The sequence below is a fragment of the Podarcis cretensis genome (genome assembly GCF_951804945.1).
Source record: "Podarcis cretensis genome assembly, chromosome: 9".
Taxonomy (NCBI): Eukaryota; Metazoa; Chordata; class Lepidosauria; order Squamata; family Lacertidae; genus Podarcis; species Podarcis cretensis.
In genome coordinates, this window is record NC_137178.1 from 46,183,631 (window position 1) to 46,211,442 (window position 27,812).

Genomic DNA, 27,812 nt, shown 5'->3' on the forward strand with positions numbered 1-27,812 from the left:
AGGATCTTCTATTTTCATAACATACATCACATTTAAGAATCAATGAGGAAAGTGATTTATGTTAGCAGCTGGATAACGAAGACCATTAATTTCAGCTTGCAAAATATATCCAGCCATTAAGCAACTGTTCATCTTACAAGCTTATTAGTGCAACAACTAAAATTACAGTCGTTAATAGAGGCCATGACTGCTCAGCTTACATTATTACATGAGCTACATCTCTTCTAAACTAAATCAAAAGTCATACACTTCTGCCTGCTTCATGATTCAGAATTCACTCTTCCAATAATGTGAGAATTTATCACATGACTCTCAGTTTACTGAGAGTTGGTGCAAATATTATCCATTTACGGACATACTAATCTTTAAGCCAGTCCTACAATCTTCTATGCTAGGCCAGGCATGTTTTAGAATTGAGAACAAATACAGAAATTGCACCACATCAAAGATAATGACGTTTATGCATCTTGGGACAGATGAGCACATCTACAGAACAACAACAGAGCAAAACATTGGCACATCTTCCTAAATTATTTCAGCTGTCAGGAAACCTAAGCTGCAAATCTAGGTGCCCAACATTTAGCAATAAGATGTCAAAAGAGATTGTATTTGCTCCACTTGCCACTCTGTGCACAATCATCATTTTATTGATGTATATTCTAATCCACAAAGCAATGCTGCTTCACATTTATTTCAGTGTGGCACATATGGGAGCAATAATTAGTGGACTGAGAACAAAATAAAAAGGCAGGAAAGGTTCTATTTCGAATTACAAGAGAGTCCTATCAAGGGTCCCATTAAAGCTAAGAATCCATGATGCATAACAATAACTCTGAGCATCATTAAAAATTGCTGAGCAGGTATACCACAACAAATATGATATACATTAAGAAAACCTAGGTTATGCAGGGCAATGACACTTATCACACTTTTGCAGCCTATCAATGGGGGCCACAATCCTGTAAATAATTTATATTGCATATAGCAACCAAAAGCATTAATATTACATGTAAAGCATTACTGTTACAGGCGGATATTGTTTTTGTTTGTTACTACCTTATGTATTTTTGTGTTTTATATTGTAAACCACCTATGATCCTTGGATGAAGGGTGGTAAAGCCATTTTAATTATTAGGCCTCATCATGGGACTGAAACTGCCTTGGTCGCACTGGTTGATGATCTCCGGCGGGCTAGGGACAAAGGTGAGAGCTGTTTCCTAGTTCTGCTGGATCTCTCAGCGGCGTTTGATACCATCGACCATAACATCCTTCTGGACTGTCTTGAGGGGCTGGGAGCTGGGGGCACTGTCCTACAGTGGTTCCGCTCCTTCCTCCTGGGCCGTGTTCAGAAAGTGGTGGTGGGGGATGAGTGTTCAGACCCCTGGGCTCTCACTTGTGGGGTGCCTCAGGGTTCTGTCCTCTCCCCCATGCTTTTCAACATTTACATGCAGCCGCTGGGAGAGATCATCAGGGGGTTTGGGCTGGGTGTTCATCAGTATGCGGATGATACCCAGCTCTACCTCTCTTTCAAATCAGAACCAGTGAAGGCGGTGAAGGTCCTGTGTGAGTGTCTGGAGGCGGTTGGAGGATGGATGGCGGCTAACAGATTGAGATTGAATCCTGACAAGACAGAAGTACTGTTTCTGGGGGACAGGAGGCGGGCAGGTGTGGAGGACTCCCTGGTCCTGAATGGGGTAACTGTGCCCCTGAAGGACCAGGTGCGCAGCCTGGGAGTCATTTTGGACTCACAGCTGTCCATGGAGGCACAGGTTAAATCCGTGTCCAGGGCAGCTGTGTACCAGCTCCATCTGGTACGCAGGCTGAGACCCTATCTGCCTGTGGACTGCCTCGCCAGAGTGGTGCATGCTCTGGTTATCTCCCGCTTGGATTACTGCAATGCACTCTACGTGGGGCTACCTTTGAAGGTGACCCGGAAACCACAACTAATCCAGAACGCAGCAGCCAGACTGGTGACAGGGAGCGGCCACCGAGACCATATAACACCGGTCTTGAAAGACCTACATTGGCTCCCAGTACGTTTCCGAGCACAATTCAAAGTGTTGGTGCTGACCTTTAAAGCCCTAAACGGCCTCGGTCCAGTATACCTGAAGGAGCGTCTCCACCCCCATCGTTCTACCCGGACACTGAGGTCCAGCACCAAGGGCCTTCTGGCGGTTCCCTCACTGCGAGAAGCCAAGTTACAGGGAACCAGGCAGAGGGCCTTTTCGGTAGTGGCGCCCTCCTTGTGGAATGCCCTCCCACCAGATGTCAAAGAGAACAACAACTACCAGACTTTTAGAAGACATCTGAAGGCAGCCCTGTTCAGGGATGCTTTTAATGTTTGATGTATCATAGTATTTTAATATTCTTTTGGAAGCCGCCCAGAGTGGCTGGGGAGGCCCAGCCAGATGGGCGGGGTATAAATAATAAATTATTATTATTATTATTATTATTATTATTAATAATAACAAATATGAAAATTAATTACAAATGCATTAAACAAGTCTCATGATTTTATTTTATTTTAAAAAAAGGCTAGCACTTGTCTCCAATAGAAAAATATCCCTGACCCAGACTTACTTAAATTGCAGGCAAATTTACACCTGCTTTCCACTTAGCACTGTGGCAAGATCAGAGTTAAAAAAAGGTTTAACAAAATGTGATTCCTGCTCAACTAATACATTCAATATTCCAATCTGCAATTATTCAGAGAACTGCAAGAAGTTTAGAAATATAGCAAGAGTAAGATCAAACCCAAGTCTCACTTTTTCATGGCATGTTTAATTCTATGTAGAAAATTATGGATTCCTTGTATTTCAGTAGGCTTTCACGGGAAGCAAATGCTGGAGAAGAAAAGCCAAGAAGTTGCAATACTTCCTTAAATTATGGATGAACCAAATTTAAGAGGAGTTTTGGAATGACAGCTAGTAAGTCTAACATTCTATCTCTAACATACTATCATTCTATAGTAAATTTGCTATGAAAATCATAAAGCATCTAAGATTGATAGATAAGGGTATCATTTGACATTTAGGAAAGTTACAACACACAATAAAGCTATAAGAATATTATTTCCCATGGGTGTGTGTCACATAGAGCACAAATGACCAGGCCAATGTCACCCCAAAAGCTATTAAGAACCTTTAGCTGGTGCCACCAGTAGTGAAGTCTGTTGCTTACACCAGCTGGCAGTTGTTGATCAACTATTGTTGATCAACTGTATGCTATGTGCTGCACAAGAGAAAGACAATCTGGAACTCCTTGCAGACAACAGCAGGCTCTATTCTATGCACACTACCAAAGATTTGGTTCCCTCAGAGATGGTTACTGCTAAAGTACTGCTGCTACTGCTAATCATCTGCAAGGTGAGAGTACCCAAAATTAGTCCATTCATAACAGATACTCCTAACAGTTGCACCAACCATAAGTTTCACCGTACAGAAACCATCCACATGCACTCCCCAAGGTGCTTGCAGGGTGAAGCAACCTTTTGCATGGCATGGATCGTAGCCAAAATGGACATCCATGCACAAAAGCCCATTTCCATGCAGATGGCTCTTGTTAACTATAAACAAGGGTTTGGAAAAGCCCGAGAGTTTTAACTCTTCTACCCACCAATCACATGGCATGAAAAAGCCTTAGTGAATTGAATTGCATAAGCAGAATAAAATTCTCAAAACAAATCTCTTTGCTGTCAACAGAATAAGGAATCCATGCTAACAAAGGGCCAACTTACATGATTAGTTGAAGTGGTAGTTAAGTAACAAGCTTACCATTTGGAAAGCTTACCTCGACTGACAGGTACTGTGTACATGTGATAAACCATTTTTAAATCCAGGGGCACAGTGACAGCCACTTCACACAAAACAACTACTATATAGATGCAAACTATTACTACACAGGTGTACTGCTTACAAGCTAAATACAGATTTATGAAACTAAACAATTAAGGCAGAAATAAAGGAGGAAATATTATGAAAGGATTTGATAACAAGATCATCAAGTGACAAGATTAGAAACAGGTAAGTGACATAGGTGAAAACTTAGAAAAGGTGAGCTAAATATGGCACATGTACCACTATATAGAACAGTCCTCTTAAAAACACTTAGCAGCAATCTATGTTACCAGCTATGAAATGAAGACAAAGATTTAACATCATTTGTATACCACTTAATTGCAAAAACCTCTAGGCAGTTTACACAAAATGCACATTAAAAGAGTATAATACATAGTATTCAAATACCAGTGTTTATAGTCTTCTGGTTCAGATATTAGAAGCAGAACAGAGAAAGCCTTGCCCTTTTTAGAAGAAACAGAACAGTCTGAGCATTAAAACCATGCTGTACTTGATTTCTGTCTCCAGATTTTTCACCTCAAGTTATATATAAAACAAGAAGGAAGTCTGCTGGCACCACCTATTCATACATCCCAAAACTATTTATAATAGCTGCAGTTTTATAGGCACAGATGGCAAAAGTCAATTCCAATAAGATTAAAGACATAAGACAAGACTAATGGTGGATATCCATATCCACTAAATCACCTGCAGCAAGTAAAAGAAAGATTATTTGTTCAGAGAAAGGCGATAAAGACAAGATGAAACAGTTATCTACTTTACCTAAGATTACAAGGCCAATCTAAAGAAGAGCATATTAATGTTCTTCTAACTCTGAAATATCCAGCAGTATAATCAGCTTCTCTCAACTAATGCTTTCCAAGACCAAAGAAAAGATCGCTTAGCCAACCTGAGCATTCCCCCCTCCCTACTTTTCATTTACAAGTAGACCAATCTATTTACATGCAATTTGACTAAACTGTTTCTTTCCCCCTTACTACTCTGAGGTCAAACAGGGAATCAGGGATAAATAGGAATTCATTAGCAGGACACAAATACTAGATAAATGTATAAAGACAGGATAGATTTCTAAGTTAATTTATATTTCAGTCACCTCAGAATTTCTCCTCTAGTTGCTCTTGTCTATAATCTGCAACAGAATTATTGATGAACAAACTAGGAATATTATAGCATATGTCAAAGCCCTGAGCATAAAAAGCAACTTTGTAAAGAAAAGCAAAGTAATGAAATATTACAGAACTACTTCTGCTGTGGGACATTTACACCCCCACCCCCCCGTCTATATAAAAGAGAAAAGAAAATGAGAGGCTCTCCCAAGTTAGGTGGCTAACCTACTCGGCTATCAATCCCATGAGATGTTCCATGTTTTTTGGGTTTTTTTAATGAAAACCAACTATGTTTACCATGTGATACTTTCAATTATGTAATCAACAGGCTCATCAATAATTACTTTCAGACCTGGACTCTGTTTCCTTGCCGGAGGCTATATATTGTTTCTTCAGTCTATAGATCTTCATGGTTCAGCAACAAGTCTGATAAACATAGTAGCTGTGGTTTAACTTGGGAGAGATGACTGAGGGAGAGCTATAGGGCTATAGTCAAAACAAAAAAAGAAAACCCTGCACTTATCCTACAAAGAACTGATCAGCACAACACAGTCCAATAAATCCTACTGGATGCCTTCCTGAAATCTCTGCAGTCAAGTACCACAAAAAATAGGTGTGTCCTTGTTGACACTCTGGCCATTATAACACCACTGCGAGCTTCTTGCTGGATTGTAGCTTTTCCTTGATTGCTGTTCCGCAAACCTCAGTTAGGAAAAGAGTACTGCATGCCGGCATCCTAAATGCATTTCCACTTGCACAATTTCAACCATACATGGTGGAAGGCAGAAACTGCAAGTCATATCCAAGTGAGGCATGGAGCTTAAAAGCTCTTTTTGTTCCAGATCCACTTGGGGTTATATTCAACACGAAAAGAACTTTTAAGCTCTGACTTGCTTGTTGGGCAAGGCTTGCTCAGTACATGAACTCCAGGGATTTTCTCCATCTCACCCCCCACCACCTGCTGGCTACGCGGTGGCTCCAAGGATTTGGAGATATGCTATTATTGTGTATACACAAAACCAAGCCCCTGCATAAGATGCAGATAAGAAAATCTGAAATTTTAGACTGGGATCTGGCTTTCTTATTGGACAAGATCAGCACTTTTCAAGGTAATGTTGATCAAGGCTATTCCAGTTCTTGGGAAATTGCATTAGCTTTCTGTATAGTTGATGATGGGCTACTTTTGACAGTTGAGGAATCCTGCTGTGTTGTTGGAACCTTCCAGTTAAGAGTCACACTTAGAAGACCAGAGTCAGTCAGTAGTCAGCTGTGTCCATTTCATTTTTCAAGAATATTATCTTTCCAGATTCTATCACCCATATTACTTAATGTAAACAGCAGGTGTAGTAACATGGTTAAGAGCTAGATGTCCTAGCTTCACATCTCAGCTCAGTCATGAAGCCATATTCAGATGTCCATGGGAAACAAGCTTCCAAATAATACTGCCTCTTCAACCCTTCATCAAGCTAATTTTCAGTTTAAACATCATCAGGATTGCCCCTCTGCCCTGTAATATGACCACTGTCTGCTGGAATTAAGTACAAAGTCAGTACATACTCCCAACACATAAATTTTCTGCTGTTTCAGGGTAACACATGGCTTTTGCAATGTAGCTGATGAATAACTTTCTTCTGGACTGTCACAAGAGAATTCATTTCTTTTAAGAAGCAGAAATGTCATGGTAAGTTTCATATAAAGTACTAAAGATTATTTGAAATTTACACCATTCCATGGATATCATTTTAGTAAAAAATCCAATTTAATGTAATGCCAACATTATAAGACATCAGGCAAAGTTGCAACAACATGGTGTAAAGCCAATGTTGGCCTAAGACATTCCCCGATTATGGACAATTATTTCAGAACAGCTCTCTATTCTCTTTCATTGTGTTCTAAATCACTTCTGGAAAGCTGAGCCAATGAGCCAGAAGTCAGGGTCATTATCTTACACATTAATCAATCCTGTCAGTTAACTCTGAGTTAAGCCTTTAAATACTTCTTTTCACACCAGAATTACCTCTGAAAGAGATAGGATTTTTCCTATTTTACAGAAAGCTTGCTTGTCACACACTTTAAAACTGTTTAAATCCTTTCCACACTCCCCCCCCCCCCAAAAAAAAGAACAAAGTTCTATAGAAGTGGAATTGAATAAAGGAAGACTTTTTATATTATTAAGGTATTAAAAATGTATTCCCAGGCCTTCACCACCTATTTGCTGAGGCTGAATTAAAAAGCTCAGGCAGCTGTAACCATAATCTTAAATTATTTCAGAACATTCCTAAATAGTCAGCCACTTTGATATCAACAGCTACTACTTCAAAATTAGTTGTTTCAGGATTGTGGAATCATGCCATCTTTTATGTATTGAGCACAAGCTCTCCTTGAAAAATGAACATATGTAGACTCTGTTTACAATAAATCCAGATGTTGTGGTAAGCATAGATAGGTTTACTACATCCTTTCATGACCGAGTCTCCTGTGCCCTTAACAGCTGCTGCACAGTAAAACATTCAACAGGTGGAGTTTGTCTTATGAATCTACTGTGATGGAGAAAGTTATTCCACATGAATTGTGCCCAGCTAACACAAGAGAGTCTTATGTTTGATGGGGATGTCTCCCAAATAAGTGGATATAGGATTGAATCACTAGTGCTCTGAAATTTCTTTATATGGGTAATCTGCGATCCTCCAGATGTTATTGGACTACAACTCTCGTTAATCCCCACTAGCGCAGCCAATAATTAAAGAATTGTAGAATTAGTTGAAATAAAATGAGAACTGCAGACCAACATCTTCTGGAAGGCCACAGGCTAGCAACCCGTATTTTAAACAGACACAATACCAGGACATTTTATTGGAAGACTCAATAGGGAGTATTCTCCAAATACTTTAATACTTAGAACAGGTTTGTTTCTTTCAGATACAGAAAAAAAAACTGGCTAATATCCCAACAATACCACACACAACACCAACAAGGATCTTTTACAATGCATTTACTTATTCAGTTTTATGGGACAATGCATTGAAAGTATCAGTTAACACAAGAGCAGCATGATCATATGCATCTCAGAAGTAGGTTACATTATTCTTACACTTCAGTATTCACAAGATCGCAGCCTTCATGGATATATCATACAATGATTTGACACTAGTCCCACATCCTACAATAATCACATACTATTAAACTGGAAAATCTCAAGCCTCTAGTTCTACATGAAGGAGGAGTGCATTTTTTAACATTTCATACAATAATCAAAGCTAAAAAACAAAATTGAAACCTACTATTGAAATGTATTTAGTCATGCACATGTGGACACCTTTACTTGCCCAACTGTTTTTGGCCATACATTTATGCTATTTCCAGCATGGACAAAAAAATTCTATACATACACTGGCAATGCAGAAGGAATAGCATGAAAAACTTATGATTTCAGATTAAATCACAGATACAGACAAACTATTGAAGGGACCAGTTGAAAGTCTCAAGACAAACATTTTTCTCTCTTTTTGAGAGGGAGTAGTTAGAAATTCTAACTAATTCAAAAAAGTTTAAAGTGTATGTGATGCAATTTGTGGTAGATGTTTGAAACCATGATGTATGGATGCTTACTTAACAGTTCACTTAGAATTCCTTTCCAATTCATTCATTCATTCAAAGAGACACACTGGCTTACTGAAAATTCAGCTGCTAAATAAAATGATTCTACAGATAAAATCAGCCTACAGCACCACTGTAAGTTTTGCAACTTTGCACTGCAGTAGTAATAAGCACCCTCAATTAATTATCACACACACAACATTCAATACTCCTTACTTAACTGGCTATATAGCAAAATCAATCTTTCACTATAAACAAATTCAGAAAGATGCTGATTATTAATCCAAAGCCCATTCCCATGCATTTTCCCCCTAGAGAGTTCATGGAACTCAGCATATAAGAATATGATGCAGCCTAGGAACTAGTAAGCTGTGACCAATCCCCTTGAATACTTTGAAGCAGGGTACATTTCTAACGCAGAAATTAGTATTTTCTATTCATAAGCCAAGAAAACCTATTCCAATCTCAAATACAGAAAATGATACCTTATTGCTTGAGATTAACTTATTTCCAGAAAGCCTCTGACATTCCATTGTTCATGATTTATCAACTTAAGATGGTATGCCCTTGACATACGTTTTCTCTCCTTACTAGTAAACCAGTAGTGAGGACCCTATCCTATATTGTCTACTCTCATTTGTCCGTCTTTTTTATGAACACCATTAGAACCCAAAGAAGGGCCAAAACATGTTAATTTTATTTAGAGGATGAAATTGCTCTTATTATTGGGGTGCCAGCTTTCTGGCAACTTAAAGCAGAAGAGAAGAGTTTGCTGGAGGTTTCAAAAATATTTCTTTAAAGTGATAAACAGAATAGTATAGAGCACAGAGCAATGTGCAAAGAATTAAGTGCTAATGAAACACGGACAATTTGTCATAATAAGATAATATTAGTGACTCAAGTGTAGAGACCACGACCAGTTACTGTATGCAGTCTCTCTCTCTCTCTCTTTTAGTAATTCAGTGGGGGAGGGGTTAATTTAAAACCAAAGTTATTAACATGCATACAAAAAATTAAGCAGCATTCAGCTATTGCTTTTCTTCAAAGTAAAGAAACAATGGCAATCCAAAGTATGCTTGCTCTAACAAGAAAACTTTGACACTTTTTTAAAAAAAAGTTTTTCCATTAAAAAAATTCAACAGTAGAGAAGAGTTTCCAAAGCTTCAAGTAGATATTTTTAGAGGAGTAAGATTTAAATAAATGGTGATGATTATCATTCAACTGCTTCTAAGGAGATAAGATTCTAAACAATGCAATGCTATGCTTGTTTACTTTGAAGCAAGTCCCACTGTGTCCAATGTGGCTTACTCCCTAGTAAATATTCAGACTGAAGCTGCAATCCAATGCACACTAACATGGAACTAAGTTTTAGTGAATGACATAGGACTTGTTTTCAATTATACAGAAGGTTTCACAGGCCACATACATCAAGCTGCACAGATCAAAGATGTCTCCACTGCAAACCTTTACGTGTCTCAGCCTAAGTTAAGAAAAATTCACAAAAATTATGGCAAAGCATTCACATTACTTCTTGCAACGTATGTGTTGCTTCTTAAGAATTTATATTTAGTCTCATGATAACTTTTTGAAAAGGATAGAGCAAGGAGATTTAAAGTGACTGGTGATGCTTTCAAACTAGTACTAGCATTCTCCCTTAGCCATTCATTAAGAAGCATTCTCTGCACAGACTGGACCTGCCTGAGTGTGAGATTTGAGGTCCCCTTAGCACATTCCTTGCTTGGGCTCCATTTGATCAGGCCCCAAAGTGAGGGGGGCAGTGGAGAGGGAGGAGAGAAAGAAAAAGAAGTTGCATTCCCTACCTAGCTTTTAATGTGACCCTGGCTTCATGCATGTTCCACCAAACTCACTCAGCTGCTTTCCATGGGGTGAAAAAGCACTGCAACTGTAACTAAGGCACATCCCCCTCTTCCAGTTAGAGAATACAGATCCCTAGATAAAACACCACGATCGGAGAGGACAATGTAGCAGCAGCTACACTCCACCAGCAGCCACCCAGAGAAAACTCAGCTTGCTTCCATCGAAAGGGAAGCATCTTTCCCATGAACAATGGATTAAAGACAGGACCAACACATGCCCTAAAAAATCCCACTCTCCTTTCCAGTTACGACTCTTAACCTCCTCTATGTCTATTCTCTCCCCCACCCACTGCATCCAGCAAAAGTCTGCCTTTTCATCACCATTTCCATCCCCTGGTTCTCAGCATTTAAGACCAGCATTATTATATATTCCTGGCCTGCACGTGCACAAAGAAAGGTGGCATGCGGGTGGCAAAGTCCACCCGCCCCCCAAGGCAGCCCATCACCATCAATCAGGGCTTTTATTCATTCGCAGACATCCAAGTCTCCCCAAGTAGCATTGTCTGCGTGTCTCCCTCCTCCTCCTCTGACTTTCAAGTTCTTTTAAAGGGTCCATTAAGCCACCGGATCGATCCTTGCACTCCTCAGTTAACAGCAGCGAGAAAGCTCCCCACAGTGGGGATGCACTTTTTACACTCAAGGCGATGCGGGGAAGGGAAGGGTGGGGAACCCAAAAAACACAAAACCCTTTACATCTCCTCCCACACCACCCAGGAAAAAAAGTTGAGACATCACAGCACCCGCCGCCAGTGGGAAATGAAGATCGTTGCAGGGGAAACAAAGTCTGCTCGCATTGGGGAAGAGGAGCGAGGGAGCCATGCCAGTTTTCGCGAAACAAGAGCAGAAAAGCGCAGGAGAACTTCTTCGCGGAGGAAAGGTGATCGCGCCCGCAGCGCAAACCCAGGTAAGCAGAAATTAGATAGAGGAAGGGGAAAGAGGAGCAGGAGAAGCAGCAGCAGAGGCAGAAGGATCAGGCAGGCAGGCGGACGAGCAAGCGAGCACGGCACACTTACGTCTCGGAATTTGTTCCACTGTCCAACCTCCTTGTCATACTGGGAGATAGTGGTAAGCCATTGTTTATCATCCAGAAAATTGCCGCTGTCTGACCTGCCCCCGGCGCCCGTCGCTGCTGCCGCCGCCGCCGCCGCCGCCGCCGCTACCACCGCCTGACTGCACCAAGCGGCTGCCCACACACACGCGAAGGCGGCTACCTTGAGCATCTGAGGGAGAGAAGAGAGACACCGCCAGGGCGGGTTAGCCCCCGAAGGCACCCCACACACGCGCGCCCGCACCCTCCCCTCGCGAAACAGAAAGGGGGGTTCCCACAGCGAAGGCTCCCTTGGCGAGAAGCCGGTCCGCCTCCGCAAAAAAAGAGGAAAATAAGAGGAAGAAAAAGGCGCGAGTCGAAAGGGGGAAAGCGCGCGCTGCCCACTCCGTCACCTTGCCGCCAACCCCGCCGCCGCCGCCGCCGCCGCTCCGGACTCTCCGCTTCTTGCTTGTGGAAACGCAGCGCGACGCTGCCCACTGAGCCTCTTGCTGGAGGAGCTGCTGCTGCTGCTGCCGCCGCTGCACGCGCCGCCGTCTCGAGCCGTCCACTCAGCGCCTGGCGCCCAGCGCGCGCTCCCCGCCCCCTCCCACCTCCTCCCGCCTCCTCCCGCCCGGCAGGCCCTCCCCCCTCGTTCTGCTGCTCGGCTCCGCTCCGCAGGCAGCTGCTGGCGAGCGGCGGGAGAAGCTCTCTCGCTCTCTCGGCTGACGAGGGGACGCGGGGCGAGCGAGGAGACTCGGCGTGGCGGAGGCGGCCGGGAGGGCCCGAGAGCTACACGTGAGGCGAGGCACGTCTGGTGCAAGCGCGCCTTTACGCGGCTGCTTCTTTTGCCTCCTGAAGGAAGAGCTGCTGCCGGGGAGGAGACGGCGCAAGGCTCTCCTGCGCTGTAGCAGAGGCTGGAAACAGGGGCTGAGGGCTCGAGAGGAACGTCAGAGGAGCGTGCTGGATCGGGCCCGTGGCTCGGCGAGTCCGGCGTCCTGGTCTCAGGGGCCAGCCGGGTGCCTGTGGGCAGCGGTGCCAACTTGAATAAAATATTGGAAGGGGGGCAGGTAAGCCCCGTCCCACCTAATAGATCACATGACGCAGCCCCCTGTTTGAATAAACTTTGGGGGCCCAGCCCCCTCAGATATTTTGGGGGGACTGAAGGGACCTCAGCCGCTAGACGTTGAGTCCTATACCTGTGGGAACGTCCCCTCCTGTCCTTTCCAACAGCTGGCATCCAACTGTAGAGGCATAGCCTCGCAACCATCTTCTCTCTGAATTTGTCTAATCCTCTCTTAAAGCCATCTAGGTTGGCGGCTGTCCTTGCCTCCTGCCACTTCATCTGAGCCTTCCCATTTCTGGATGGGGGAAGGAAAGAGTGAAAAAGAGTGGCTGCTCCTGATGCCTTTCATGCGCTCACCCCCTGGGCAGGGAAGATCAGTTTCATGGTCCAAGCAACCACCTCTGCCCATTCTCTCATACTCTCTCTAGCAGGCATGGCACAAGAGGGTGGCCGGGGGAAGCAGCAGCTGCCTCTCACCCACCTGTGCTTTCCCTCTGAGTGGCGCTGCTAGGGATATGCAAGCAATGAGAGGCGGCAGCAATCGCTTGCCCAATTCTTTCTAACCCACTGCCTCCTCTCACTGAGCACACCCAGTACCACAATTGAGCCACCCAGAGGCAGAGGGCAACTGAGAGGCTGGTGTGACTGCTCCTTCCATGCCCATCCCAGTTACACCACTTTTTGGAAACCACAAAAGGGGAGAAGGCTGTTGCACTTGGTCTCTGCTTCTGGACTCTCCATAGGCAGTATGCTGGGCTTCCTATGTTCTCTATACTGCACCATCTGGCAGCAGGTGGGCAGGAGAGATGAATCATAGAACTGTAGAGTTGGAAGGGTCCACAGGGGTCTTCTAGTCCAACTGCCCAGGAATCTTTCACCCAATGTGGGGCTTGAACCCACAGCCCTGAGATTAAAAGTCTCTACGCCGCAACCCCAGAGTTGGTCACGACTGGACCTAATGGTCAGGGGTCCCTTTACCTTTTTACTGGCTAAGCTAAATGACTGGACTGGAGTGGTTGCTTCCACTGCCTCTCTAGATGCCTGCTGCTGATTGCCAAATAGGGTGAGTAACAGATAAAAGGCAGGAGTAGTCACTGCCTTTTGTTGATTTCACTCTTCCTGACTTCCTCCAGATGTCTTGGAGGAGGAGGAGCTGCTGAAGGGGCTTTCCTGGATGCCATTTCCCCCACCTTCTGCTATTGGAAGGGTAGGAATGAGGCATCACTATTTATCATTTGAATCCTTCACCATCAATAGCTGGTGATTGGCTGGCATTTCCTTCAACACAAAAGTGGAAATATTAAACATACTTAATACAAAATGGTTCAGAAATAAACTTAAAATCGTACACAACCCTAACACACATTTAAAGAGCATGGCTTCCCCAAAAGAACCCTGGGAACTGTAGTTCGTTAAGACTGCTGGGAATTGTAGCTGTATGAGGATTAAACTGGGAACCGCAGTTCCTTGGATTCTTTGATGGAAGCTGCGAGCTTTAAATGTACAGTGTGGATGTGATCTGGTGGAAAGCATCAGGTAAGGCTGAGTTTCTTAGGTAGGAGACGTGCTTCAGGACTGAAGGATTATTTTTACAATTACATTTATATCCCAGATTTATTCACTCCAGGAAGTTCAAGGTGCTATATATGGTTTTCTCTTCCCTCCAGTTGTCCTCACAACAACCTTTTAAGGTAGGTTAGGATGAGAGATGGTATGAGTGGCCAACGGTCACACCAAGCAGGAACCTAGGGATCTGCCTTCTACCAAATTAGATCACTAGTCCATCTAGCTCAATATTGACTGTACCAGCTGAAAGTGGCTCTAGGGTTTCAGGCAGGATGAGGCTGGGTAGCTCAGTCTGTGGAGCATGAAACTCTTAATCCCAGGGGAATGGGTTCAAGCCCCATGATGAATGAAAGATTCCTGCATTGCAGGGGTTGGACTAGATGACCCTAGAGACCCCTTTGAACTCTACAATTCTATGATGTCTGGGTACGGCTGAGATATACCAGGGCCCGGACATGGGACTTGCATGCAAGGCATGTGCTCTGCCACTGAACAATGCCCTTCTGCTTCTCCTGAATCTCCATGAATTGAGCTGCTTCAGTTCTGATTGGGATGATTAAGGCAAAATGATCACACACCTTTAGTAAATGCAGCTCATGAAATGCCTCTCCCCCAGCCCACATATCTGATCCATCTTCTAGCAGCTGATTTTATCATTTTCAGAAGTGAGATTTTGATAACTATTTTAAAGCTTCCATCCCATCTACAAAACAAATACTTCCCCAAAAATTGCCTTGGTTTGCATCTCGTTCTCTTGGTTTATTCTAATGTCCTCTCTTATTACTCTTTTATAAAACTTGCATTTCACTTTTCTAGCCTTTACTACTTGCTTTAGTAAAACTGCCTTCTCACATGGCGTATACACTGGATGAATGGAAGAGGGTGCAGGATCTCAGCCATAACTGTATCTTCTCTTTTGTAGTTTTCACAGCAGTACAGAAAGAGTTTATGCATGTACAATTTGTACACATGTAAACTCTATTCACACCTCCAGGCGAATGTGTGGGGGTTGGAAATGGGGACAGAGTGAGCATAATCTTGACTTACTCCACTGAACATGTAAAAAGGGCTTACGTGGTAAATTATTCTGTAATGAGAAGAGCAGAGTTAGATGAAGATGTAAGCGTGTATGCATGCACACACACGTCATAGAGAAAGAGATGTGTTTAGGAACAAGAGTAGTATGGGATTTACAGAAGTTTCCCTCTGATTTTTATAAAAAGTGATCTTGCATATATGTGTATACTCTTTTGACAATGGAAACTAAATGATCAATTATCTCTAATTGTGTCTGTCTCAGCTTCCTGAACATTTAATAACTCTTAAGTGCTTTTTTCATATCTGTAAGTCTATCAGTCTGCACATAATTGGTTTAAGAGCCTAATTCTGAAAAAGGATGCTACAGGTTGCATTATTTGAGAAAAATATAAAAATACTAGAGCCAACCACAAATTACACCTTGAAATCCTCTGCCATGCTTATAGGCAGAGAAATGGGGCAGAAGTGGGTATTTCAAATAATTTATCCAAGGGAAGGAGTAACTGGCCAACTGTTTCTCAGTGTTGGGGTTGACCATTTATTTAGTCTACTTACAACCTGCCCTTCAGCAAATGGTCCAAGGGAGGATTATAAAAACAGCACAATTAAAACAAGTACGAATTATATTAAAATCATAAAACAAAACCAACCAACAACAAAATTAACAAAACCGCAACACAGAACGGCAATGCAGCACCCACTCAACTAAAAGCTGGAATGCCTTGACACAACTTCTTTCCTTTTTACTAAATGTTTAGGTGCAGCTGCTGCAAGTAGCAATAGCAGTATCATTACCCATTTTCATCATCATCATCATCACCATCATCATCATTATCATTTTATTTGTATAGCACCTTTCCACAGTTAAAACAATGCTCAAGGCGGCTTACAATATGAAAAGATTTACATAGTTACAAATGTAGCAAAGTAGCCATAAAAATAAATAAAACACAACAAAAACTGCATAATCAAACTGAACAATTTCCACATAAAAATATAGATTCAAAAAAATTAATATCAACAACAGCAAAAACTCCCAACAAAACTTTCCCCAAAATATCCCATTTTCCACCCTCTACAATGTCCCAGACCTAATGTTGTTCTGGGCTATTGTTGGGGTGGGGTGGGTGTGCAGAAGATGGTGACCACCACAAAAATGGTGGGAATTCTGCAAAGTGCATTTGGGGTATGGAGTATTAGAGGAGGCATAATACCTCTGGTGGGGGAACATGCTGTGCTGCTTCTGGGGTAATTTGTCCACCATTAGTCCCCACCCTGTCCTCAACTTTCATCTGTGGTTCCTAGAGGTTACCAGCTTGCAACAGCAGCCACACCCTGGGAATGACTTCAACTGGCCGGCTCAACTGGGTTAGGGTAGCTAACCCTCAGTGAGTTAGGGGCTTCCCCTGCATGCAAATACATACTCCAGCAGATTGAGTGAATGAGTCCATTAGTGGGTACAATGGTCAAGAAGGCAGTTTCTGCACATGCTGTAGAGCAGAGGGAAGTGAGGGGCAGATGGGGCTTGTCAACCTGAGAAAGTAGCCCATCTAAGAGAAGGAAATCTCTCATCCTAAACCTCTGTTACCTTGTGGGATATCTACAGGAGAAGAAAGGGATAAGCAATAAACCCTACACAAATCCAGAGTAGTGTCCCTAAGATGATTGGATGGTGCCTTGTATGCCTCCTTCCAGCAACTCCTGAAGCTAAGCTGGTGCCAAGCGTATTTTTCTGCTTTCCTTTGGACCACATCAGTGAGTCATCTGGGCAGCCCAGGACACTGCCCAGGCTTGTTTCTTGGGGACGTCACTTCAGTTTTGGTAACGCAGCAGTTTGACTTCATCCCTGGAGGTGTACCCATTGTCCCTCAAGATAAGCACATGCCAACAACATCTGGGGTGTTGGGGCAGAGTTGAAAATAAGAAAAATCTCAGATGTTTTCTCAGAGAAAAAAATACATTAAAATGTTTAGCTTAGTGAAAAAATACTTTTTCAAATGTTGGTTCTTAACTGTTGCAATTTAATGGGTTAAAGAGCCCACCAGCGACCTAATATTCTTCAGCTTCTGATTCACAGGGATCCAGTTTAACCAAGGGCAAAATTTTGCAAGAACTCACAACTTATTTCTCAGCATTTTCAACAGGCATATTTGTGACATCACTAGCTCATTGCTTGTTTAAGTTCACTGTAACTGAATTCTGGTGAAGTGTTGCATTCACTAGGGTTGCCAACTTTGGTTCTGACAAGGCCATTAACAACTGAATGACAGACAAAAGTTCAGCCACTGATGTTTTCCTGGCATTGAGCTACATATAGTGATGTGAAAAACTTCATCATCTGAATTTCTGCCCGACATTCAGCTATTAAATGCACAAGAGCACTACAATGGAAGAGGGAATTGGCACCCGTATTCTTCCTATATAAATTATTAAAGATCCTTGATTCATATTGAATTTGGCAGTACTAAGTTCTGTTCACTTTAACTCTGCTTTTGAAGAAATTGTTTCAAGATCCTGGGTTTTGGCATCAATCATAAAGTGATGGAACTGTAATTGGGTTTTTCTTTTTAAAAAATCTAGTTTGGTGTGGATTTTTAGGACAATGGCCTTCAGTTTGAATTTTGTGAGTAGGCTTTGTCCAAGGGAAATAAATTAAAACTCAAGGGTACACAGAGTACCTTCAGTGACTCACTAAGAATTCCTCCGTATTACCTCTTTATTGAACATTTATTTTGGTTTGCTTGCACAAAGCTTACACAGCAGAAAGAATGTACTGATCTTTATCAGGCATTTGTAGGAAGATTATATGACAATGAGCATTCATCCTGATTTGTTTGTGTGGTGTTTATATGTCTTCCTGTTAATCATTTGTTTATTCCACACTTTTGTATACATTTCATTGTCACTTTCCTAACTGCAAAAAGCCAGTCTCTTTTTTTAAAGTAGATTTGTGGTGCTAGGTCAACAGAGCACTCTAATCCACTTTAATTATGCAAACCTTAATTTCCCAGTTTGTGCTTAAATCCCTCCTGCAAAATACTGACAGTCTGGAGGCACACCGAAGTTATTCCCCCCCCCCCAACAAAGGTACTGTGTCTTTAACAGCTGGATAACACACTGGACATGAATTCAGCAGGTTAAAGTTTTCATAAAATCTACAGAGATTTCGGTGTATCTTAATGGGTGTGTTAGCCAGGATTCACCTCTAGAGTCACCTGTACAAGATCACATTCTTTATCCTAAATAGTTTCCCTGAAATAACTTGCCACCTTTCCTATTCTTCATTCACAGTAATTATCCTGTTCTAGGTGATAAAACTATTCCATGTGTTTAACTAAATCAGGGAGTAAGAAATTAGAACACATAAAGGGTAAAGACATAAACAAAAATAAATAAGTAGAGGGAAAAGCATAAGGGCTGGGAGATAAAATAGTGAATAACCATGGAAGAGGAAGAAGAGAGACTATTCTGAAAACCATGACATGGGAATCTGGAATAGCCACCCATGAAGTGTAAGTAGCGTTGTACTGATGCAACGTGGAAATAATTATATCTGACTAGAAGTGTGTGAGAGCAAATAAAATGGAAGCTACAGATATTATCAGAGGAGTTATTCTCTGTTATTACTCAGAATAAAATAATATGTGCATGTGTACTTTTAGGATACATTTGCACAGGAAACTCCCATGCTGCCAATTTAGCACTTTATTGCAAGAAAGTTACAAAGGTTAACATAGCATGATACCATACCAGCAATACATAAGCAGCTGCACAAGCAAAAGTCCCTCGATTTGCTAACAGAACCAGAAGTATAGGAGGACACTGGGAGGAGAAATTTTCCTCCATTAACCTCGGTAGGAGTGGAAAACATTCAAACATTCTGAGTTGGCATTGGGTTCAGTGACCATTTCACCAGTGTAGTGGGGCAAAACTCCAGACCTGCAGTAACATACTGTAAGTATAGGATTGCTTTGTTAATACCGTTTGGTGCTTCCCGCATTGACATCATTCCTCGCAGCTTGTATACTGCCTTGACAGCACTGACCTCATGATTTTCATTCCTCATTTGCAATACAGACAAAAATACAGGTGAGGGATTCAGTGTCATTGGACACAGATGCCTTATTGGGACTGGATGTCCTAAATGAGTGCATTGGAGTCCTCTCTTCTCACAATGCCTTTGTGCAAATTTGTGCAGAATGAGAGGATGCAAGTTTGCCCAGCTGCACCATTGAATTAAACAGAATTCCCCTTTTTTCATTGAATTCAATGGGACATGTGAAGAGTGGATTACCTAGTTGTCTCATTAAAAACAAAAGATGGATGTAACCAAAACAGGTGCAAGGGTTTGGGGGGTTTGAAGAAAACAATGCTAAGCTGTTTTGCAGGGACGAAGACTTGAAGCTAACGTTGAGTCACCAAATATAAATTTGTCTTATGCATAAGACATGGGCCGCTATACATGGAGAGAAAGTTCATATCTTGCTGAGCAGAAATAAATGCTTATAACGTTATATCTCTTTCTGACATGAGCCGCACAGACTATAGTTGTAACTCTAATTGAATAATGGCTTCTTGCCAGGATATAAGTTTGATTAGTTTGGAATTGTACTTTACATCTCTCAGTTTCTCCTTTTGAGGCTTTCACTATTCTTAATCGAAGCCAGAGTTTTCTGGCTCATACACAGATGGTTGCAGGCTTCTCTGCTTGTCTGTCATTCTGTATGGGTGCTTCTAGATGGGGGCTTAATATTGCAAATGGGTCATTAACAGCAGGGCTTGTAACTTATCAGGTTTAAAGGGTATATCTAGATGAAAGGGGACAGATGCATAGGCTGACATTTTGATGCCAGTGATGTCATGTGGAGCCTGAGAAAAGCATGCATGCATGAACAGCGCCAGTCCCACAACAAACAAACACCTGGAAGGACTATATATATAGAAACATAGGAAGCGGCTTGATACTGAGAAAGACGAGTGGTCCACTGACTGGCAGCACCTACCCAGGGTTTCAGGCAGGGTCTTCCCCACCCCTACCTAGAGATGCTTGGGATTAAATCTGGACCTTCTGCATGCAATGCAGGTGCTCTAAAGGTTGCGTGCCATGTAACTCAAAAAATGATGGGTTGGATTGGAAGCATTCACCCTGAAGGACAGCAACCTGATATTCGACCAGGTATGCTGCCAAGTTAGCATGTATACGATTGCAACTCTTCTAGACCCCACCTGCACTATGCATTTAAAGCAGGATCATACCACTTTAAACAGCCATGGCTTCCACTAGAGAATCCTGGGAATTACAGTTTGTTAAGGCTGTTAGAAGGTCCCTCTTTCCTTCACAGAGCTTGAATTCCCAGACATCCTTGGGAAGGCAGATAGATTGTTAAGCCGCTTTGGGAATTGTAGCTTCGGGTGGTCTCCTACTAACTCTCATCATCCTTCTCAAACTACAGTTCCCAGGATTAATGGGGGAAGCCATGACTGTTTAAAGTGGTGTGATAATGCTTTAAATGTATAGTGCCGATGGCGCCCTAGTAATTCACTATACAAACAATTCATGTTAAGTGGATTGGAGGGCTGGATGCATTAAGAAGATTTGTGTCCCTGGTCACTTACATTTCTTCATGAAAGCACCAACTGGGGACTGTCCAAACCACACTACAGCCTCTTCCCCCACCAGGGAATTGTTGTTTCTGGAAGACCTTTGGGATGCTAATTAATCTGTTCAGAAAGTGCACTGTCCCTGGCTACAGGTCATTGTCTACTTTGCCTTCCATTTCAAAGAAAGAAATGGGGCTTGTATAATTTGGAGAATTTGCTGTTGAGAACAATCTTAGCCCTGCACAATGAAAAGAGAACTTTAAGAAGAAGCCTCACCATCATTTACACAGTGTTACAAACTGCCACCCCCGATTTTCCTCATTTTCCAACCATATTTCTGTTATAACAACACTGTCCTAGATTTGGGATACGATGGCTAAGAGGCCAAAGCGCTTGTTAAAAGCCTTTCTATACCAGTTGAATGCTAGTTATGCTGCTGCCATGAAAAATACACTGATGGAATGCCTCAGATATACCAACAGAACACAGTGTTTACGAGTGGTTTCAGAAGTGCCTAAGGGGACTAACAGTAGTGAACTTATTTCTGGTTAAGCCTCTGGAACTGGTGGAGCTGCAGTGTTGCTGTGTGTCACCTTTATTTTATTTAAAACATTTGTATCCTGCTCTTCAACTGTAGAAGACTCACAGAGTGGCCTATCTGCATGTTGTGAGTGTGCTGGATGCATATTCCCATTGTTGTGGGCCCATTTGCCCCCCCCCCCATGTATGAAGAGTACATGGGTGTCATTACTAGCATAGTCCCTGGTTGATGGGCTTTGGCAGTGGTGCCAGAGCAGGTGTCTCTTTTATGCCATATTTTCATTGTGTTCCGTTCCCTTCTTTGCTGAGCGATTATAAGATATGGTACAGTATTCCTTTGGAGTAACAGTGATGTACCTTTCCTTCTCCTTGCCTAATTTAAGGACTGCTCTGCCCAAAACATTTTAATGAAGGTTTTAATTTCGAGGAAGTGACCATTCCTCTAAACTTCAAGATCCAAAATTACAATAGATTTTCTATAACGTATTTTGATATTAAAATTGTGCCATCATTTTGCACCCTGGGTTTGAAAAGTAACATTTGAGCTCGGCAGCCTAGTTTTCTGTATTTTCACTCTGAATTAAGTGACACTGAATTCAACGGAACTTATTCTCAAGCATGTCTAGAATCACAAGTGTACACTGCTTCACTCCTTCAATAGTAAGGTTGCTAACTTTCTCCTTAAAAACTCTGCCTTTAAAAGCTACATGGGCAGCAGAAATTCAACCATGTCTGCACCCCTCCCCCCCAAAAATCAGATGTGGAGCATTTATTTGTGGTGAAAAGAAGGGAAAGAAAATGCTGAACATATGGCACATACTCTTTAAGTTTTTTTTTTGCTGTGAAATTTTGTAAACAGCTTAGAGAGCCCTTCAGAGCTATACAGTGGGACATAAATATTCTAAATAAATGCATAATAAAAATGTAGCTGTTTACAAGCACAGGAATTCTGCCAAAATAAAATTGACATCCCTATAACTAGTTGTTTTCAGGTTTTGAAAAGAATTTCAGGCTCAGAGCTGGTAGAAAGCTGGCTAATGAACTCTGTGCTGGAAAGAACATTAGATCCTTCAGAGGCTGAGATAACACCTCCACACTATGAATTTTAGTGAAGTCTTTGGAGTTGGCTAGGTATTTTTAAAAAAGAGTTCTGATGGTATCAATGTCACCTTCTTCCAAGCCAACTGAATGAGACTGATGTCTTGGACTGCTTGTGCAAGTTACAAGAACAGCCTTCATGATAAGGCCAATAAATAATACACTGTTTTCAGCAAATGTACTTTTAATTTTCTTGTACTTCTGGCAAAATATTACATGCATGAATTTTCACTCAATTGTTTTCAGCTCCCCCATGTTTAACATTATTATCAGATGAGTGTACTCTCACTCTTCCATTCCTTTTGTAGAGAATTGATGCTGCCATATTATCCGCTGGGGGGGGGGAATTATTTGGTTTTGAATTCCCTTGCTTTTGGTCATTCATATATGTAAATCTAAGCATATCACAAGGAAGGAGGACATTGAACTCAAATCAGAACTCAGGTTTTAAGTAAGCTTTCATAAGATCATGCTGAGAAGCTTCTATTTTTAACCCTAGGGGTTTGTTTCTTATAGGAAATATTACAGGACCACATGCCAGTTGTGAGTGGGACAATGACTGTGACTCTTATCTTTGTGCAGTTGGCTACAGTCCAGGCGTACAGATGTCCAGGGTTTCTACACATAACACCCCTCCATCCAGACAAGCAAGAGATATTGCTAAAGTTCAAGGGACCTTTCAGGCAGGGAAAAGTATGAGGAAAGTGTGGCCAGGGTAGAAGTCTGAAGGACCAAACTGAGAAAAATATTTGTCTCCATGTCTGATCCCAACCCCATTGTATATTGACTTAGAATTAACTTAGAATCATTGAATATCCCCACCCCCAGAGACAAACATGTTTATTACTATTCACAATAATTATTTTAAGGTGAAAACAAAAAGCAAGGCAAGTGTCTATTACGTTACACAGACTTCATCAACCTTCTTGCAAGGTGAAAGGCTTATCTGAAGAAAGAACAATAAACTTGGTGGTCTTCTCTCTCCTACTAGTGCCCATACTTCTGGAATTCCCATTCTCGATTATCTAATGGACACACCTGCCGAGTCTTAAGCCAACGAGAGATACAATGGAAGTGGAAAGCACAATTGCAGGCAGCCCATGCAACAGTGCATTCTTTGGAGGTAGCTGATTCTTGGTTAGCTTGACAGTCTATGCACAGATCAATAATATGGTTTCTGCAAATGGCACAGTTGTCAACCATGATGTCCCAAGCCCAGAGTGCAACTGCATTCCACTTCTTTACTTTGAAGTGCTTCTTGCTGGCACCACTATTGGTCCCACTCGGTGTGTCCACATCCATCGCAGCAGCCATTTTGGATAAGCCAGTCCTGGTAGAATGCTATCTGAATCATTGCTTTGTAGAGTTGGAAGGGACAGAGGAAAAGTAGGTGTTGAGTAGTTCCACCTTCTCTTTCACCCAATAGTATTTCTCTTCTCCACACAAGTGACCTACTACTGTATTTGCTTGTTCTTCCTCTGGCTTCAAACATAGCCAAAGAAACATTTTTTATTATTTTAAACTCTCTTACAAGCCTGAGCTCATTCTGAGCTTTGGCCCACCTGACCTCCCTGCAACTGTGCGCTACTTTTGTATACTCTTCCTTTGCAATTTCTAGCTTTCTTAGATTTCAGCTCATCTGTAAGCTCCTTATGCAGCTACACCAGTTTCTTTAGGTGCCTCCCACTTTTCCTTCTTGTTGGAATTGTACGCCTTCAATATTTCAACTTTAAGAAACTCCCATTCATCTTGGACTCCCTTCTCTTTGAGTATTTCTGATGATAGGGAGTTCCTTAAGCTTTATGAAATCAGCCTTTTGAAGTCCAGAGTGCATATAACTCATAAGTTTATCACAAGCAAAAGCATACAGACAATGTGCACAATAACTAATGCACTCTCACATTCATGCATACTTAACCTAAGAGAACAAGAAACTCTAATCTAGAAGAAGAAGCAAGGTAGTTTGAACATACCCTTGTGGCAAAAAGACAGTGATAGGAGAAGGGTTTTACATATCCTAGCTCTCAATAGATGATCTTACAACAATGGAGGGTGATAGGGTGATGTAATGGATACAGGAAATGGTTATTGCAAAAAACTGATTTTAAAGTTTTCATGTTCTGTTGGTGAGCATTTGTCTAAGAAGGGGTTAAGTGACATAAAAGGAGGGGTTTGGTGATGTATAGGTGGGTGACCTTAATGGAAAAATAGTAGACTTGGGATAAGTGGCAGGAAAATCTGGTTTCTGCCTGAAAGGTCATGACTGTCTGTATGTGGTCAACTCTACTTAGAGAGGATTATCCCTCTTGAATAGAGTGTCTACTGGTAAACAAGTGTTTTGCATATTTTTTCCTGGTGGGACAGGATACCTGCAATGGGCCTCCATTGTTTTGCTCATCCTTTTAATTGACACCTAAGTGATAGCCATGTTTGCCTAAAGAGACTCTGCATCAGTAAATCTGAGACATAAAGTCTATGCATTTAGCAATCTTTTGACAGCCAGATAGTTTCATTAAGTTATTCCAATCCCATATTCCTAGTGATTCCTGTCATGTCTGCCCAACAGGTAAGGTAAAAAAGCAATAGAAAATGTAGTTCCACTGAGAGGTAATTACCCCAAATGCAACCCTTTGGTCATGCCAACACAGTTGTGGACCAAAGTGAAATCTTACACAAAGCACCATAGTAACAAGCTCTAGTCCACAAAAGTTTGTGTCATAATAAATCTGTTGGTCTTTAAGGTGTCATAAGGTGCTCTTCATTGTTTTTCCTACAGCAGCTACCTCTCTGGAATTTGTGACATACCAAAGTTAACAATTATTTATGAACACACCTATAGATCCTAAAAGCAGTTGTGTGAATGCAGCCACACATGATAGGGTGACTTTTTAAAAACCGCATAAATGTGGTCATCAACAATCTCATCACAAGGGATGCATATAAAAGACTTCTACAAAAGGTACTTATAAATAATTTGCTCAGCTTCCAGTGTTCAGGCTGTGAGTGCCATTGCTTATTATGTAATCAAAATGTATCACCCACATACAAGAGGGGAGGTATAATTAGGTTGAAGCTAACCCCCAAGTTGGCATAAGTACAAACAATCTTTTCGGGGAATAAGTGGAGTGGGGGATTCCAAAACTGTCCAATGAGGAATGAGCATATTCAGTGGTCACAGAATACTGATGTGGGTGTGTGGGAGACAATATGGGAAGGGTAATCATAGAGAAGGACAGGATTGCCTGATTGAAACACAGAAAAAAACACTTCTCACTGCAATGTTTTGCCCAGTCCCACTTGTAGGTCATTTACCTTTACCTTTAGAACATTTGGGTGCATGAAGAGGGGAAGGAATGCACACAGGGGGAAGACTCTGTGGTTCTGGTAGCTGCACACCAGTACCTGATAATTATGTAACACATGAAGCTTCCCAAATAAACCTGAGTTTCACATTTGTCAGTCAGGGCAATATGCAAGTGTGAAGAAGCCTTCTGAAGAAGTTTCTCAGGATTCAACACTATTAATTATGTTCACATATGGTTGCCACTTTAAAAAGAACTCATTTTCCCATGAACTCTATAACAGTTTACATTACAGAGGTGACCCAATCCAGGAAAACTAGCTTAGCCTCAATCTACACAGCTAACTACTTCTTTTGTGTAATGCAGGCATAGGCAAACTTGGCCCTCCAGATGTTTTGGGACTACAATTCCCAGCATCCCTGACCACTGGTCCTGTTAGCTAGGGATGATGGGAGTTGAAGTCCCAAAACATCTGGAGGGCCAAGTTTGCCTATGCCTGGTCTAATGTTTTGCTAGTATGACAAGTGGTTAGAATACCAAACTAGGTTGAGGATCCTGGGAACTGTAGTTCATTAAGCGTTCTGATCTCACAAAGACAAAATTCTTTAAGAAACTGCACAATTCTTTGGAGGAAGCCATGGCTGTTAAAGTGGTATAAGAGTGCTTTAGAAGTGTGGTGTGGATGTGACACCACTTTCAGTTCTGCAGCCAAGAATGTTCCTTGGTCAGTCAATGATCTCTTAGCTTATCCTACTGCACAGGGCTGTTGTGAATATAAAACTGAGGGGACTATGTCTCTGTGGAGGAAATGTAGGGTTTAAATAAGAGACCTGTTCCTGTACACAGTTGCTTGGAAGCAAGCTCTACAGAGCCCTGTAGTGTGTTCTGTTTTAAAACATTTGTCAAATTGTGTTTGTATTGCCATTTACTCCCAGCATAAAGGGGCAATGGATTTCTGGTCATGCCTTTGTTCATGACTTAACCTTTGAGGTTGTTTGTTGTGTGGTGACTAATTGCTAACTCTCTAGATAAATATTCATGGCATTCCACAAGCTACTTGCGAGCTGTCTGTGGTAAAGAAAAAAGAAAAAAAAAGATTTCCTTTGTTTGGTTTAAGCATGCTGCCTGTTAATGTAATTGGATGTCCTGTAGTTCCTGACCTGTAATGTGTGAGAGGATAAATAATCATCCTGTATTTACTGTTGTCACAGCGTTCAAGTTCTTGTAGATTCCACTACATTCCCACTCCAGTCATTTTATTTCTATGGCTGTTAATTTTAATAGGTTTCCATCTCTATTACATGCAAATTGTCTCAAAAATGTCCTTTTATTTCCCTTCTCTACTTACTGGAATCAGGACTGATTTGCTTAAATCAGTAGTTCTTCAGAGTTGTTTCCTGAATCTTCAGAAGCCAATTTAAAAATGGGTTGAACCTTTGAAGTATAATAAGCAAACTGATCCTAGCAAACTATTACTTGGAAGAAATGTAGAATTAAATTAATCTTGTTTCTAAATAGGTGAAACTGGGATTTCAGTTTGTGGGTGAAATTAGGACACAGGGTTACAATGGCAGTTCTGAGTCAAGCCCTCTCTCTCTCTCCCTTCCTCCCCACAGGAATACAGGAAGCTCGCCTTATAGAGTCAGAGCACTGGTCCATCTAGTTCAAGCCTCACTTGGAGATGCCTGGAATCAAATCCAAGACCTTCTGCTACAGTTCTTTGAGCTATGGTCCTTCTCATAAACTTCTATTCAGCTTACTTTCCATCCTGATGTCATAGTAATGTGGATTTTCACACTCCTGCCCCACATCATTGGTGAAGAGGGCAGAGGAACGGGTACTGTGATGACATCAGAGAGCAGGGGCTACTTCAGCTTTGCCCAACCTGATATCCTCCAGCCATTTTGGACTATGACTCCCATAATCTATGGCCATTGCTAGTACTAGCTGGGGCTGACAGAAGCTGTAATTCAAAACATCTGGAAGGGAAAATAGTTGGGCTAATTCAACACAGCAATCAAAATACATTGCCTAGCCCTACTGAGCAAGCCCCATACCACTCTGGCTTGCATGAGCCAAAGGAGTGGGGGCTTTCTTAAACTGCTCAGCTGGGGGGCGGTGGGAAGACAAATGGTCTAAT

General features: G+C 41.9%; 1 protein-coding gene, 1 long non-coding RNA gene and 1 pseudogene across 3 annotated transcripts in view; 1 reads left to right on the forward strand and 2 right to left on the reverse strand.

Moving 5' to 3' along the window:
• SPOCK3 (SPARC (osteonectin), cwcv and kazal like domains proteoglycan 3) overlaps positions 1-12,001 on the reverse strand; it is a 115,706-nt gene extending 103,705 nt beyond the window's left edge. The window contains exons 1-2 of the mRNA XM_079991422.1: positions 11,878-12,001; positions 11,451-11,657 (exon numbers count right to left, since the gene is read on the reverse strand). Of these exons, the coding sequence (XP_079847548.1) occupies positions 11,451-11,657 (207 nt within the window). The 5' untranslated portion in view covers positions 11,878-12,001. The remainder of the gene's footprint in view (positions 1-11,450; positions 11,658-11,877) is intronic.
• The window catches only part of LOC307224572, a 28,205-nt gene continuing 10,099 nt past the window's right edge, over positions 9,707-27,812 (forward strand). The window contains exons 1-2 of the long non-coding RNA XR_013842675.1: positions 9,707-11,341; positions 27,289-27,509. This is a non-coding gene — a long non-coding RNA (uncharacterized lncRNA). The remainder of the gene's footprint in view (positions 11,342-27,288; positions 27,510-27,812) is intronic.
• Positions 23,209-23,708, reverse strand: LOC307223839 (E3 ubiquitin-protein ligase RBX1 pseudogene; annotated as a pseudogene). Its single transcript has one exon. The product of its transcript is annotated as an E3 ubiquitin-protein ligase RBX1 pseudogene (transcript).